Source organism: Sinocyclocheilus rhinocerous, unplaced genomic scaffold (assembly GCF_001515625.1).
Source record: "Sinocyclocheilus rhinocerous isolate Xijiao unplaced genomic scaffold, SAMN03320098_v1.1 scaffold1405, whole genome shotgun sequence".
Classification (NCBI taxonomy): domain Eukaryota; kingdom Metazoa; phylum Chordata; class Actinopteri; order Cypriniformes; family Cyprinidae; genus Sinocyclocheilus; species Sinocyclocheilus rhinocerous.
The window spans coordinates 1,647,942-1,665,371 of NW_015645543.1; the positions used below are offsets into that span (position 1 = coordinate 1,647,942).

General features: G+C 35.5%; 1 protein-coding gene and 3 pseudogenes across 2 annotated transcripts; 3 read left to right on the plus strand and 1 right to left on the minus strand.

Moving 5' to 3' along the window:
- Nucleotides 1-2,849: 2,849 nt before the first annotated feature.
- LOC107706529 (sialidase-4-like) lies at nt 2,850-5,728 on the plus strand. Of its 2 annotated transcripts, none has more exons than XM_016510271.1 (3): nt 2,850-3,235; nt 3,735-3,983; nt 4,633-5,728. In XM_016510271.1, exons 2-3 carry the CDS (start codon nt 3,750-3,752, stop codon nt 5,539-5,541), a joined length of 1,143 nt encoding a protein of 380 aa, XP_016365757.1. In that variant the 5' UTR covers nt 2,850-3,235; nt 3,735-3,749; the 3' UTR covers nt 5,542-5,728. The 2 variants fall into 2 exon arrangements, with proteins under 2 accessions (XP_016365757.1, XP_016365758.1); XM_016510272.1 differs by lacking the exon at nt 2,850-3,235 and adding an exon at nt 3,587-3,591.
- Nucleotides 5,729-6,509: 781 nt separating this feature from the next.
- LOC107706427 (sialidase-4-like) lies at nt 6,510-10,363 on the plus strand (annotated as a pseudogene).
- Nucleotides 10,364-12,325: 1,962 nt separating this feature from the next.
- Nucleotides 12,326-13,076, plus strand: LOC107706428 (sialidase-3-like; annotated as a pseudogene).
- A 1,289-nt stretch (nt 13,077-14,365) lies between these two features.
- Nucleotides 14,366-16,820, minus strand: LOC107706461 (WD repeat-containing protein 73-like; annotated as a pseudogene).
- Between the last annotated feature and the right edge of the window lie 610 nt (nt 16,821-17,430).

A 17,430-nucleotide genomic window follows, 5' to 3' on the forward strand; every position in this document is an offset into this window, starting at 1 on the left:
AGAAAGAAGTGTGTGTGTGTGTGTGAACCTGCGTCAGCGCGTCTCTCTACAAACGCGAGTTACTTAAACAGTGATTTTACCCTCTCCTTGCTGATGAATATGTAGCAATTCAGTATCTGTTATTTTATTAATAAAAGTCAAGGGGCAGGGTTCACAACAAGTTTGTGTCCTCCTGAATGTTTGCATGTGTGCATAGCGCAATCTCCGATCTCACAAACCAAAATAATAGACATGATTTTCTCAGGCCACATGTAAAAATCATATGAATTATTATAAAAATTATTAAAATGAATATGTATGGATGACAGTTGATTACAATAGTTCAGTTTATTCCCCTCATCATTAATAGTTTCCCCTGTGGGATAAATAAAGTTAATATTCCTATATTAATAATACTTATTAACATTGTTATATATGATCCCTTTTATAGTATTATGCATAAGTCGAAAATCAACAAGATTTTTTTTTTCACCATGTTTCAAGTTTTCTGCCTCAGTTCCAAAAGAGATGTAAAGAATGTACAAACTGAAAACACTAAATACTTTTGTGATCTATTTTCATTAGTTATTTTCAAAAGGGAAATACTGACATGGATGTTTATAGCAGAGGTCACCTTTTTAATTCCAATTGGAGAGATAGACATTTGTTTGTCTTTATTATTATTATTATTTTGTGCTGTATTATTGGTTACTGTGTTATTTCTGTTTCTAAAGGCAGCAATAAATAACACTTCATTATCTAAAGTGTCCATGTGAATTTATAAAATAATTTTGTGAAATGAATAAATGCATAATAATCGTGAAATCGTGATTATTCCTCAGACAATAATCGTACCAACAAAATCTATAATCGTTGCATCCCTAATCATGACTGTGCTGGTCCTGGCTTGATACATGTAAGGTATGCTTTACCTTGTATTTGCTTGTTGACCTTTGTTATAGGACTGTATGATGGTCACTACTCATTTGTTTGTCATGTATTTGTATGTCATATAGGCTGCTTAATTTTTATGTTGGACTGTGTAGACTTTTTATTTTGATTCATTTAGTTTCACTGTAAAAATTTTTGCAATTTTTAAAATATTTTAATATTTTAAGATATTTATCTCTATTACCTTCTACTGGCTCGGGGTGCAAAGGTTACTTTAGCTCGACATTTGTACATGTATTATCTTTAGTATAGTGTTTGACACTATTTTTGTCATTTTATTGTAAATAGCTGTGTTGCATCTGTAATTACCACAGATTAACTGGAACAGTCTAGTTTTAACAAATTGTGATGTTTTCATTTGAAGTAGTTCAAGAGGACACCATCAATATTGCACTGATAAAGACTAGTGTTAAAATTTATGGTATGATTAAGTTTAATCTGGTCATGCTTTTAATCAAAATTGACTGATTGTGTTGCATGGATATAATCGGCAGCCAAATAATACTATATTTTTTATTATTAAATGTGCCTTTTGGCCTTTTCATGACAAGGTCATAGTGGACAGAATTAATGAAGTATTTTCACTGATAAAGATGTATACTGTATATGTATATATTAGTATTTTTATTACATATATTGACAAGATCCTTGTGGATATAATATTGAAATTATTTTAAATTGTTTCCCATCTTGTTCATAATTCAGCATAATTTCAGGATTTGAACTCTTTTTATCACTTTATCCTATATTTTGTTTGTCAGTAGGGGGCGATCTTAAATTGTCAGCCCTGTAGCCATAGACTTGATCGGTGTCGCGTCATAGCTGTGGGGGAACACAGTCCTTTCCCCCTCATTGGAAAAGCATGGTGTTGACTCAGAATGGCCTACATAAAATCTTTCTGCCTCTCGACAGAGCAACATACGTATAAAAACTGAGCCGTATTGGTTCGGACTGTCCATACGGTATCTGTGGCTGGACAAACGACCCAACGGAATGGCCAGAGGTGTCGTTTCCCGACATTTTTTGTTACCTAATTGAGCAAGAGACAGCTTGCCTATACGAGACGGCTTGTGAAAGTAAACATTTGTCGTTTTGGTTTGCTTAATTTTAATAAAGTGGTAAAGACGTGAGTAAAAGCCTGTCGTACTGTCTTGTTGGTATATTAAAAAGATTTTTAACATTAACAAAACAGGTAACATTAACAGGTCCACTGAGTGAAGTGCCTTGAAATGCGCAGCGTTATTCTATGTGGTGTGTGCTGCGGCTGCCTAATCATTTTCACAAATACATGCCGTAAAATAAAAAGATAACATGAAAATATGTATATAAAATACCAAAAAACATGGTTATTGGTTACTATAGTTAAACCATGGTAAAAACAACATGTTTAGCTACACTAACCTTAGTTTAATGGTATTTGTAGTAAAACTGTGGTTATAGGCTACAATTGGTAATAAAAACGCCACAAAAAAAAACATGGTTAGCCTCCTATACTTTTACTATAGTAATACAATTACTATATGTAATAATAATACATTTATTATTATTTTTAATAATAAATTAATATATATATTTAAAATAAATGTTTTTATAGATTATGACATCACAAAATATCAGGGAGTGAGATCTATTTGATTGTGATGCGAAGGAGGGTTACTGTAAGCCCCATCAGAAATGGGTTGCGGTGCAGGGGGGACGGGACGCGGCGAATGACAGATCATTGCAGGGTAAGTAGTGTAGCCTATCTATGCTATCTGCTCAGTGCTACCTCCGGTAGTCCGTCTGTTTATTAGTCATATACATCTTCAGATCAGTTTTTTTTAACTTAGTAGAGGTACAGAACGCCACACAGCTACTTTTCTGCATTGCACCAAGCAAAAATCAATCGAAATCATCACAAAGGGTAAACAAGGTCTCCGCGCGTTAATTCGAATGGTTTGTTTTCCCCCACGGCATAAACGGTTATGACGTTTTTGTGGGCGTTCCCAGCAATGCCGAACAACTTTGAAAAGTAAACAAATCATTTAAAAACTGGATATTTGCAGAAATAGCATTTTAATAAACACCTTGAGCGAACAAATTGGTGTTTCAAACCTTATAGACATTCATTTAAAAATAAAAAAGCAGCTATTTCGTGGACTGACCCATAAGCTGTAACGTTAACTAAAAACAGGTGTTACATCTGGCCGATTACTCTTGCTGTCGCAGCAAAACAAGAGTCCGCGTGTGCTTACTTTGTGGTGGAGGCCAGTGGTTAAGTAGCCTGCAGCGCACTTTCACTTTTGGAGCAGAAAATAACACTTTTGTAAGTATAAACTTGCGTCGCACGTTCAGGCTGATGTAAAGCACGTACTCTATTTAATGTAAAGTAAATAACGCTTTAAGAGGCAGCTACAGGTAGTCTCTAACAAAACAACACGAACAGCTCAAGTTTTGCTAAAAGTTAACAAAGCGGCAGCCATCGAACCGTCACTTTCGCTCGCATGTTATCATTTACTTGTATAATCTGTTGTGCATGTGCTTCGTGTTGTGGTTTGCATTGGAACTATGCTTGTAATTTCTCTCCACACACTCTCCAACTCCAACAAACGCACACATTGCGCAATTCGGTATTCTTATTGTGAAAACTGAGAGAATATAGACAAAAGAAGGAAGGACAGGGTACAACAAAAAATAATCTTTCCTTTATAAGTAACTTAAATCCTCTTTAAGACATCACCACTTGACTTAGTTTATATTGCTTAATCTTGCCTTGTGACTTTTTTTTTTAGCTAATAATATAAATCTGCTTATTATATTTTCAGGATTTAAATTTAACAATGGACAAAACTCATCCAGGAAGCAAATCAAGACCCTTTCCAGTAACAACATTATTCAAACAGGAGCCTCAGAAATCTGATAAAATGCAGGTGACATACAGAATTCCAGCTCTCATCTATATCAGTGACAATCAAACGTTTCTTGCCTTTGCTGAAAAGCGGAAAACTGCAGATGACACGGATGCAGATGTCCTTGTGATGAGAAAAGGAATATGTAAGGATAGTGAAGTTGAGGTGAGTCTTGGTACATTATTGTACAATGTTAAACAGTTCTCTGGAACTTAAGTTTTAAAGGAATAGTTCACCCAAAAATAAAAAAAGTGATACATTTATTTACCTGGCTCAGGCCATGTGAGATGTAGATGAGTTTGTTTCTTCATCAAAACAGATTTGGAATCCTTTAGCATTACATCACTTCCTCATCAAATGGATCCTTTGCAGTGAATGGGTGCCATCAGATTGAGAGTCCGAACAGCTATTAAAAAACACAAAAATACCCACAAGTAATCCACACATCTTGTAAAGCAAAAAGTTGTGTTTGTAAAAAAAAATCCATCCCCTGTTGTCCTCTCAGAGTCCACAGACATATTCATTTAGAACTGTTTTTGTAATTTACTTTTTATACTACACAAGACATTAATTGATTGACAGGAGTGTTGATTACTTGTGGGTTACTGTGACGTTTTTATCAGCTGTTTGGACTCATTCTGACGGCACCCATTCACTGCAGGGGATCTGTTTGGTAAGCAACTGATGTAATGCTTTTCTGATGAAGAAACAAACTCATCTACATCTTGGATGGCCTGTGTGTAAGCACATTTAGCAAATTTTCATTTTTAATATTAAGCCTTTTTTTCGCCTTATTTTTCTTTTTTGTTTTCAGTGGGATAATAGTCATGAGTTGCTCACTTCGGCTTGTCAACCAAACCGCCGCAGCATGAATCCATGTCCAGTCTATGAGAGAGAATCCAAGACCCTCTTTCTGTTTTTTATCACTGTTCCTGTTGGGGTCTCTGAACACAAACAAATACACAAGAATAAGAATCAGGCACGACTTTGTTACATAACCAGTCATGACACTGGCAAAACCTGGAGTGATATGACAGACCTGACAGCAGATGTGATCGGTGAGCAGGAGAAGGACTGGGCCACCTTTGCTGTCGGACCAGGACATGGTGTTCAAATGAAGAGCGGAAGACTGATTATCCCAGCATATGTGTATCCTTGCCACTCTCTCAACTGTGAACCCACATCGCGTGCATTCACATTCTACAGTGATGATAAAGGAAGTACTTGGCATTTAGGAAAACGTGTGGATGGTGAGTCTAATGAGTGTCAAATGGCTGAGATCATTGATGACAAAGGTAACAGTAAACTTTACTGCAATGCTCGAAGTATATCCGGCCACAGAGTCGAGGCTCTAAGTGAGAGTAATGGAGATGCTTTTGACAAGCCTTCATCTGCACGTAAGCTGACAGAGACAGGACATGGCTGCCAAGGAAGTGTGTTGAGTTTTGCCCCTGATCGAGCAACTGAAAAAACATGGCTACTCTATTGCCATCCAACCAATCCAAGCAAGAGAATGTGCCTTGCCGTCTACTTGAATAAATCGCCGTGGGATGCCTCAGGATGGGAGGACCGTAAATTGATCATCTACGATGGTCCAAGTGGATACTCCGATCTGGCTCACTGTGGAGATGGAAAACACTTTGCCTGTCTTCTGGAATGTGGAGAGATAAATGAGGTTGACGGGATAGCCTTTGTCCTTTTTAAACTCAGTGACGTCATTTAGGCCAGGGTTGCTAAATGAGACTGCAAAAGTCAACATTTTCTTTTCGTTTGGCAAATTATTAATTTACTGCTAAAAATAATGGACAAGTACTCACAAAATTGATATTAAGCATATTTAAATCATCAAAATATGAAGATCATACACTACCATTCAAAGCTTTTTTTTAAACCGCATAAACACATTTCATTACACCAAATACACAAAATAATGTTCTTTTTAGCATTCAGCTTGTCTACCAAACCACTGCAGCATGAATCCATGTCCGGTCTATGAGAGAGAATCCAAGACCCTCTTTCTGTTTTTTGTCTGTGTTCCCACTCGAGTCTCTGAATATGAACAAATATGCACAAACAAGAGCCAGGGGCGACTATGTTATGTAACCAGTAAGGACACTGGCAAAACCTGGAGCCATACTGTAACGAATCAGCTCATGGGAAATATGAATAATTAATCATAACTAGTTATAATTAATTATGAATATTTTAGATCCGCTGTAGATATTTACTTGACCTCTCAGGGTCAACTGTCTTGTCTTAGTCTGAGACAACTGGGCTACATATGATCTCATAATCAAGTGCTTCTGTCAGTTCGCGTTGAAAAGAGATTAAACATTGAGGACCGTAGAAATGAGTGCAGCTGCCAATATGCAGTTTGCTGTGGAGAACAGAATCTAGCACAACGTTTGTGTGTTTCTTTTCACAGGATGCATATGTTTAGCGGATCAAACACTATACCAATGCTAATATGATGCTTCCAACATGCTTGGCACATAAGTTTCTGATTTATAAATTACTCACCCACAGGTGGTCTGGTTTCATTTGTAGATGGTCCGGATTCATTGCTAAAAGACTTATTTTCAATTGCGATATTCAATATTTATTTTTTTTAATAAATTGATCTGATTGATGTTAGTTTCACCATTTTCAAATTCAACTCCACAAACCTGCGCATTTTACTGTTATGTCCTTATGTCGTAAACATAACATGGTGGGTGGGACTAACAGAAATTGACGAATCATCATGTTGACAAGCGTAGACTATGGTATACACCTATAGGAAGAGGGAAAATTAAGAAACTGCCTCCAATTGACCATGAAAACTTTTTTATAAAGCTATAGTGAAAAAAATAGTAATATTTTTGTTGAATAATTTACATCCATTTGGAAAATTACCTACTTCTCAGTGGGTGGGCCCATGCCCACACGCTTCACCACTGCTCCAAACTTTTGATCAAAATACTTCCTGATGTATTACCGTCTAGCCAAAAATGTGCTTTATGCAAAGCAGTTCTGTGCCATTTTTCCATTTTTATTGTAGATTTCAGTTTTTTTTTTCTTTTGCAAAAATTGATAACAGCTGCTTTCCTCACTTTCATTACCGCTCTTTCTCCAACCGTGCTTTATTTATTTTTTATTTTTTATAAACTTATTTGAAGTAGTCCTTGAGTTGCATGTCAAACCCTCTTTCATGGACAGCATATGCCTGTTTACCCTCATCATACTCAAAGATTATATGAACAAACTTGTGAAATAAAAAGGAAATGCAGTGTCATGTCCCTGGTTGGTATCTTGTCACAGCTGAGCATCCATAAGGGCCCCAGTGGAAACTCACAACTTGATACAGTGTGGGTTCTTTGGTTCTTTGCAGCAGTAAAATGTGCAAGCTGTAGTTTTATTTCAGATAAGTTTCTCTAATGTTACATTACCTCTTGAAATCATTTTAGAAAAAAGATAACTATAGGCAATCAGTATCTTGTTGCACATTCTGCTGTATCACACCATTTTCACTTCTTTTCAGTATTATTTGAGTGCTCAGTAAAGATAAGATGTGTTTTTAAACATTTGCGCAGGGCTGTGTAACATTAGGGATAGAGACCATAATTCATTTTTGACGTAAGAGATAAAGTTATCCCAGTGTTTATAATTCATGCACGTAACATGGCTCATAAATCATTAAATAATTTTTCTCTAATTATTCCAGATACTCCAAATGTCACCATCACAAGCTCATTGCACAGTCCTCAACTCCTTTTGCACTTAGTGATAAAATATTAGTGATAGCATCTGTCAGTGGCCCAGTCCAGTAAACATAATGGATCTGTCTGTATCTACTTGCAGTTCAAATCAGCAGTAACTTGGAAAATCACAGGACTTTTGCCAGATTAAGCAATCTAATTGGAATATAATAAATAACAGTTATATAAACACAATAAAAAAAAGCACGTAAAGCATATTTTTATCCAACACAGCCCTTCAAGATTGTGTCAAACAGGAGAACTAATGCAAAATAATTATAATGCATAAGAGAACATGTAAGAAATGCATTTGTATAATTTGCATAATGTTCATAAAATGGAAGCTTAAGGACATTTTAATTAATTTTAATAAAATATTGGTGCTTACGCTTATAACACTGGTGCTACTTATGTCTGTGTTGCCACTTTTTCCCTACAGTGGAGACAGTAACACCACCCAGACAAATTAGCACATTAATAAGATTATATTTATCAAAATTTAGATTAAAATATGCAAAAAATAAATAAATATTGGGGACAGTTTTTTTCTTCTTAAAATATTATAAAATGTATGTTTTAACCTATTTAATAAAGTTGCATGTTTAATAAAATATTCTGTATATTCACAGTATAACTGGTTTTATGTGTATTAAACGTGTTTTTCCCCATTACATCCCAGGATAACTCTTTGATGTATGGTGGAAATATGCGGATTTTGTTAAACATTAAATCTCTCAAACTCAATTAAATATGTATTTTAAAACAAAAATATAACTTAAAACAGTGCACACATTTTTTTCACCCTACAGAATACAAATATGCAAACATTTTTGGTATTTAACGATTTAACATTATTTAACATTTAATTCACACACATAAAGAAAAAATACTTTATGCTCTCTTTTACTTGCAGACTTTTACTTACGGACTACAATAAATGAAACAGATAAAGAATGTTTTTCACCCTGCTTATCATCCTGCTCTTTAACTTAGTAAATGTTTAACTTAGTTTCAGAAATTTCCTGTGTTGATATAGGTTATTATAAATAAGGGATGCTCAGTATGTTTTGGTTAGACCTGATGAGAGGCTTGAGAGGTGGTGACGAACCTGCTGTGTTGCTGCTGCTGCTGCAAAAAAAATCATTGCTGTGAGTATTGCTTCTTATGGAGAGAATTTTTGACAAGGACAAAAAAAAATCTAAATGTAATTTATTATTTTTTAAGAATAATATGTTGTGTTCTTGTGATGTCAGTGTCACCTTAAAAATAAAATACAACATTGTGTCAGGACTTACAAAAACTGTTTATTTGTAGCGCTACCTCTGAATAAAGGGGGTTGGCCAGACTTCTGATGCTGCACACAATTCAGAGTGCCACTAACAGTTTTTCTAATAAATTACAATGTATTTGTCCCAAATTGTTAACACTGATGTTTTTATTTTCATACAGCGTCAATAAATTTGCAGGTTGAAGTGCGAAACTTTCTTATGTAACTTCTGTCTGTACAGTGATTATACTCATTGTCTTGTTTTGGACGTGAGACCAAGTGATTCTTGTACTTTGTCCTATGTGTGCACTCTGCAGGCGTGCCCCTTGACTCTTTTGATTCTAGCAGTATTGTGCTTTTTGGCAAGGTTTTGATCATTTTTGTATAATTTTTTTTGATCATTTTTTTATATAAAAGCCTCAAACCTGGTGTTGCTGTTGTAAAAATCAGGTGTCATACAGAATTCCAGCTCTCGTCAATCTCAATGACGACCAAACCTTCCTTGCCTTGGCTGAAAAGAGAAAAACATTAAGTGACACAAACGCAGAAGTGCTTGTGATGCGAAGAGGAACATTGAAGGATGCCAAGACTCAAGACGTTGAGGTCCAAAAAAAAACTGAAATATTATTCCTGAGTTTTCTTAACTTACATAGCCTGGCATGAACACAGTCATGATGCTTTTTATTTCAGTGGGTCAGTGGTCATCAGCTGCTCTCTTCAGCTTGTCTACCAAACCACTGCAGCATGAATCCATGTCCGGTCTATGAGAGAGAATCCAAGACCCTCTTTCTGTTTTTTGTCTGTGTTCCCACTCGAGTCTTAGACTTGACAGCAGATGTAATCGGTGAGCAGATGAAAGAGTGGGCCCATTTGCTGTTTGACCAGGACACGGTGTTCAAATGAAGAGCAGAAGACTGATTATCCCAGCATATGTTTATCGTTACACAGGCAAACCTGACTGCACATCACGCTGCTGCTTATCGTTTTGCTGTTTCACGTCTTTTGCTTTAGCATTCTGCAGTGATGATCAACGAATCACATGGAAGGTGGGAAACCAAATGGATGTTGAGTCGTGTGAGTGTCAGATGGCTGAGATCATTGACGAGGAAGGTAAGAGTACTCTGTACTGCAATGCCCGAACCCGGCTTGGCTACAGATCGGAGGCTCTAAGCTACAACTCTGGAGAGGATTTTGGCACAGTTTTATCCCCAAACAAGCTGATAGAGACCGGAAACGGATGCCTAGGGAGTGTGTTGAGTTTTCTAGAACAGAGTAATCCAACAAAGACATGGTTGCTCTATTCGTATCCCTCCAATCCAAAAAATAGAGTAGATCTTGGTCTCTACTTGAATTAAACCCCACTGGATTCCTTAGGGTGGCCAGATGAACCTTTATTGATATTGCATCATGGTCCCAGTGCGTACTCAGATCTGGTAGAGTATGAGCCTGGATGCTTTGCTTGTCTCATGGAGTGTTGGACAGAACATGAGAATGAAGAAATAGCCTTTGTGCTGTTCGAACTCCCTGAGAAAAAGCTATGAAAGTGTTCATTTTCCTTTAGTACCTGTAAATGAATGCATCTATCGCGACAAATCTATAAAAAAAATTTTCCCGCTGAAAACTGCTTTTGTAAATACTGATTTGGAAACTGGGATATGTACAGTATGGCACCAGACAGACTCATTGTGATTAGCATAATAGTCAGTCATTATCAGCAATTTAGAAGGTATATATTATATATAGTTCTTGAAAAGATCTAACTATTACACATTAAATGCATATAACAGACAATTTAATTCATACATTCCTTTTTATTTCTGATTAATGCTAAATGTATCTGCTTTTGATGCATTTGTGGCAGTAAACATTCAAATGTGTAACATGAACATGGTGTTTCCTCATTTTTAAACTTTAGATAATCAAAATCACATATAACGGGTTCTCTTCTTTTTGCATTTAAGTCCACTGCCAACACAACACCATGCCTCCTATGCTGCATAGATGATTAAATGTAACTAGAGTGTTAACATGTTCTATTGCTGTTGGTTACTGTTACTATTATGATTACTATTGCTGTTTAGGGAGCGGAGGGAAATAAAAAAAATTCTCAGCAGTTGTGCAGAATGTAGAGAAAAAACAGGATGTTTTAAATGTAATTTGAATATATACTAAGTACAATGTACCGTCAATGCTTATTGTTGTTGTTACTATTACTGTCATAATCACATTCACTGCCACGGCCATAACTGTAATCTACAACAAAAAAATTTGAAAACTGTTAGAAGACAAGGGATGTTGTCAGAGATAAAAAAAAAATAATTGTAATATAATAATAATAATAAAGAAGAAAAGGAAAGTAGAATAAAGAGTGGGAAGAGAGAAAGAGAAACTACAGAAACTGTACACATGTTCAGACTGACGATGGAAAACTGCAGAGACACTCCCTGCTGTACATGATCCCATTTCCTGTGATTAATATGTCTTTGGCAGGCTCCTTTCAGACCACTGGTGCATGACCTTGTCGTGCACGACTTTGTACATAAACACTATTAGCAGAAATATGATGATATATTTCTTTGAATTTAAAAATAAAGTTACTGACAGAGAAAACAAGCTTTTTTTGTAACCTGGAAAATAATTAATTACTGAGATATAGTCCTTGTGACAACTTCCTCATGTGACAACCAGCCCCAGTCTCCCATATTGTTCTACAAAAGAGAAGAAGCAGATAACAAAAAAGTTAATGTGATGAACTGCACCTGTGTGAAATTTAGAGGAACTGACTTCATTCATCCTCTAAAAATCCCTTTTTGAAAAAATGTAGTTGGTAACTGACTAAAATTGCAAAATGGCAAACAGGCATAGAGATCATTTTAAAGGGGTCATATGATGCTGCTAAAAATAACATTATTTTGTGTATTTGGTGTAATGAAATGTGTTTATCTCAAATCATTTGCTGGCAAATTCCACTTCATTTGTTTCAATAATTGGAATCTAAAGCAGTGTCTTTCATACATTTTGAAATGTGGCTGAAGTGTGTATATGGGGATACTGTTACTTATACTTCTATTTATTCTATCTATAAGGCTAGAATGTAAAAAAGAAAAAAGCGTAATACATCTTCAAAAAGCAATTCAATTCCTCTCAAAGACAAAACAGGCATGAGTGCCTGTCCTGTTTGTAGTTTGTCCTGCCTGTGAAGACGTAACGTGTCTTGTCTGGTCTGCAACCTCTTTGAGTATTTTTATTCTCACATTTTTAAACATTTTGTAACCATTAGACAAAAAAAGGTAGAAAAAACACTTTAATCATTTTTTTTTCTTTTTATGTATTTTATAATAATTATAGTATAATTAAATACAGTATAATATGATAGTTTGTCTCATTATCAACTTATACCGTTTATTCTATTTGTAGGTCTTACATTTAACAATGGATAACAACACACCTTCAACTGAGCTTACAGGCATAAAAACAACAATATTCAAACAGGAACAATTTCAATGTTGGTGTTATTGGCCAAGTAGGTGTTGTTGTTTAGGTTGGTTTTGTTGGCCTAGATGTTGCAAATGACAGGTGACACAGAATTCCAGCTCTCATCTATAACATCAACGCTAATACCTCGCCTTCGCTGAAAAAACGGAATACACCAGATGACACATGCAGAAGTGTTTGTGATGAGAAGAGGATTGTGGGAGGATGACAAGAATATAGTTCAGGTACTAGACATGTTTAACCAAAATCATAAATTATTATTCATAACTGACAGTTTTCTTAACAACTACTCCACTTCATAGATTCTTTACCAGTCTAGTTTATAAAAGGCATGAACACTGTCATGATTTTTATTTCAGTGGGACAGTAGACATGAGGAGCTCACTAAAGCTTCTCTACAAAACCACCGCAGCATGAATCCATGTCCGGTCTATGAGAGAGAATCCAAGACCCTCTTTCTCTTTTTCACTTGTGTTCCCATTGGGGTCTCTGAAGACGATAAAAATAAAGACAAAAAAGAACCAGGCACGACTTTGTTACATAACCAGTCAGGACACCGGTGCAACCTGGAGCCAAACTGAAGACTTGACAGAACGTGTAATCGTTGAGAAGGAGAAAAACTGGGCCACCTTTGCTGTTGGACCAGGACGTGGTGTTCAAATGAAGGGTGGAAGACTGATTATCCCAGCATATGCATACTTTAAATCCACAAATGTTCAGCTCACATCACGTGCATTCACATTCTACAGTGATGGCTGAGATCATAGATGACAGTGGTAGCAGTACTGTACTACAATGCTCGAAGTACATCTGGCCACAGAGTCGAAGCTCAAGCAGCAGCATGGACAAGCATTTGACAAACCTTCAACTATTCAAAAGCTGATAGAAACCGGTAAGGGTTGCCAAGGTAGTGTGCTGAAAATTCATTACCCTGATCAGGGTACATCCGATCAAAAAGAGAGAAAGAATCTCGTAATCTATATGAATAATTCACCATTGGATCCAAATCTATGGAAAATGTTTCCCAAAACCAATGATGGTCCAAGTGGATACTCAGATCTGGCTGAGTGTAAAAAAGTGAGTACATTGCCTTTCTCATGGAATGTGGAGAGAAAACAGAAATTGATGAGATAGCCTTCAAGTTCTTCAAAATCAACGACGCTGTGGATTCTCCATAGCAATGTTCAAGTTCATACTGCAAAAACTTTTTTTTTACTAATGAAAATTGCTGATTGTTACCAACCAAGTAATATGCTTTCCTTACTAGAAGTACATGCCAATAATTCTGAAATATTGCTTTTTAAAAACTATATTCTATACACATGAATTATTCAATATGTAGGAAACGGTAAAAATACTTTAATTAGTTTAGCATTTTTTATTGGTAATTTCATAACGTTACATACACATAAAATAATTACATTATCTGACTGAAACTTTTTTGGTAACACTTAAAAGTCTTTATGTGTAATGCATTATAAAGGGTTATTAAAGGGTATAATTCATTATAATTATGTAATACATTATCTTGTCATAAATAATTATAACAGAATTTAAAATGCATTGTGTAACAGTGAACTGGTAAGTGTTATTCATGAGATTGCACAATAAATTAAGGTGCACTACAAGGCATAATTAATGCATTAAAACATCTTCTATAATGCATTATACATACAGGCTTTAAGTAAATTGTTACCACTTTTTTTAAATACAGAAACTGGAATCTAATTAAACAGAATACACTGTTTGTCCTGTTATCGGAAGTCCTTTGTCCTGGAGAAGGCCTACGTCAGAAATATAACATGGATTTGTCACCATCCCGCATCAGTGATAATAATGTGCTCTCTTTGCTTTTGTCTCATCATCACGCTGTCTGCGTCCAGTGTAGAAATGGTGTTATGCTACTATATTAAATTTTATGATGATTATTACATGGCTACTCACCATAAATTCATATACATGGGCATGAAATTCCGATTTGAGTTTAAATATCACACTGCTGAAAGCAGCGACTGACCAATCAGAATTAAGTATTCCAGAGAGCTGTGTAATAATAGTTTGCTAAAGATCACTGTCAAAATTATTTTTCAATTGTTTAATATTACTCAGAGTTCACAAACATTGTACTCTGACTGCAAACTATTATGCAAATTTGATTTCCTTGTATCATTACACAATAGTTTTGACTATTAATTATCTAATGAACATCAACATCATCTGTCAATGATTTTATCCACCCAGTCCCATACATGTAGAGATCCATCCGTAGCTGCTGAGAGAAGAGTTTTTGGTCGTGATTGATGCCAAGAATAGGTGGTAACCACAGGCGTGGAACTGCTGTATTTTGCTTCATGTGACATTTCATGACCACGGTGTGAAAAAACTGGCTGAGGGCTCTGTCCCTCTGTACTCCAATCCAATGTGTTGTAGATGTGCACTGTTCCATCAAACCCTTCCAAATTCAAGAAAAAAAAAATTGTCAGGTCATTGGTAACCAGAGGTCTTCCCATTAAGGAAGATGAACATGACATTTTGTATCTAACAATCTTACAAAACTAAAGGGTTTGTTCTTTATTTGAGACAGGAAAAATGGAAGCATTATTTACTTACCCGACACAGAAAGACATCTGTTGAGAACAGGGGCCCAAGAAACATTCAGAAAGTCATTCTTTGATGTGCTATGTTGGACATTTAGTTTCGTTTGACAAAATGGACTCTGCAAATCTCTTAGATCAGACAGCAGCATGTGACCAGAGGACGAGAGTCTGGCTACAGTACAACAGGAAGGTTCGGACTGAGAGCTGTCACTCCTCAACCCAAATGACCAGTGCAAACCACTCTTACTGTCTTGCAGAGGATAATGACAAGTCGAGGGATCTCTTGTGTCACCCATGAGCAAAGTGCCATTACTCGCACAAATGAGAAATACACAAGCATTCACAAACTGTAAGCCACTCACTGAATCGGAGGACTTTTTCGCTGTAAAACAATAAATAAGTAATATGAAATGAGCTGTACTAATAAAGCACTTAAAAAATAAATAAGTTTTGATATTACCTACTGTATACAGAACCCGTCCTGTTGCTATCTCTGTCAGCTGAACTTCACTTATACAAGAACCATGAAGGACTGCTGGTTCGTCTGTCAATCCTGGCGCTATTTTAATGCCTTTTGCTGATGTGCTCTTGAGGTTTATGACTCCAGTCCTTTTTATAACATCTGTGTTGCAAAAACAGGTAAGATGCTACATGAAATGTTAAGACTTTGCAAAATGCTCCATGAATTCAAAAATATGTCCGATTATTTAAAATAATTTAAAAATTATAATGATTTTCTATTTAGAAGACAATTATACAGGATTCAACAAATGCATGTAGATAATTAGTTTAATTTCTCATTGTTAATTTCATTTGTAATGTACACAGACATGAATCCTACCATTATCATCGCCTCCAATATCCCAAATCTGCAACGCTGAACTAGAACTTCCAGTAGTCACCGCACATCTGTAAAGAACCGTATAGCAAATAATCATATCATCATACAGATGGCAAAATAAATAGGCCTCTAAACTTTTAAAACTGAGAAGAATTGAATATTTCTCAATATCTTGCTGTTGTTGGCATCGTGTCAAATCAAACTAAAGCAGTATTTTGCCAGTAAATAGACTGAAATAGACAGTTACAATAGAAAAGGCATTAATATTATCAAGCAGATGAGATTTCACTTCTGAACATATCAAGATCTAGTTTTTACCTTGTTCCAGGGATATGTATCAAACTCTCAATAGGTTCCTCTGAAAAGCCACCATGCTGTCCTTTGAAGTCTCTTTCTGCACAAAGACCCTAAAGTAGTGACCAATAAGCAGTTAATTAAATGAATTGCACATTCAAAATACATATGCTACTAATTCCTTTATACACCTGGTTTTCTCCTGCATATAATTTAAGAGGCAGAAGTAACTCTAAGATTTAACTTCTTGCTCCAGTGTATCCTGCAACACAAATACCTGGAATACAGAATGAAAACAGCCTTTAGAATTTAAAAGATTTTCTACTTTAATGATTCAAAATTTTCGGAAATTCAGAGAAGATTTACTTTTTTCACCCGTCCACTCTATTACTTTTGTCGGATGCTCGAGTTGAAATACATGCAGATCTTTATATCTGAAATCAAAAAGGACGCAGATTAACTGGGTAATGAAACACGTCCCTGGTGCTCAAGATAATGCTGTCTAGGTTAGGCAATACAATAAGTGTTAAAACACAACCGCTATTACAGGCGATCAAATGCAACTCACGTGTTTAGAGATTCTATAAACCAGTCATCAGCTTCATCAGAGGATATGTCCATGCTGAATAACTGTTCACTTATTTAATAAATGCATAAATACATACAAAACCTCACTCCTCCATAAGTTTATTCATCAGCAGATATTTCAAATCGGTTAATATTTCCGGAACATGTTCTTCTGTACTCCTGATGTGTTTCTGACGTACAAAGTTGTCGCCATCTGCCGGCACAAAGTAACGTAACGTAAAGTAAAGTAAAGTAAATTAAAGAAATCAAATACTTTAAAATAATAATTTTAGTTTTGTTTTGGGCTGGGATAAATTTAATTCTCCAATATGGTGAAAAAAAATTAAGTTAAGAATTAATATAAGAGCAGGCTTCTTACCTTCAATTTAATATTTAACTTGAACTTGACAATCGCTTCCAGTTACAAACTGGTATTTTAAAATCATATTATTATATTGTATTATCATAGTCATAAACACTATGGTTTGTTGAGCAAATAGTTTTACCATTTATTGCACTTAATTTGTCACCTAGTTATTTACCCATACAAGTGCTGATGAATCAGAGGTATTTCACATTCAAAGAAAATATCTTACTTCCCTGTTACAAAAAAAGGTGGATATCTTCGTACACACAATCTTTTGGAAATCCACCACTATTGCATAATAAAAAGATTTATTTTAACCATTTAACTCTGCACGAACAGCAGATAATGCCATAAAATCAAGTTGATTTGAGCACATAGGGAATGGCTACTGACTTGTCAATCATATTCTGGTTTATTGTGTAATAATGTAGGTAAGCAAAACAGAAA

What these genes read in the sequence shown, in the direction of transcription:
- LOC107706529 (XM_016510271.1), top strand. Translation starts at nt 3,750, where the DNA reads ATGGACAAAACTCATCCAGGAAGCAAATCAAGACCCTTTCCAGTAACA. An exon ending in GTAAGGATAGTGAAGTTGAG is followed by an intron (nt 3,984 to 4,632) that starts GTGAGTCTTGGT and finishes TTTTGTTTTCAG; the next exon opens with TGGGATAATAGTCATGAGTT.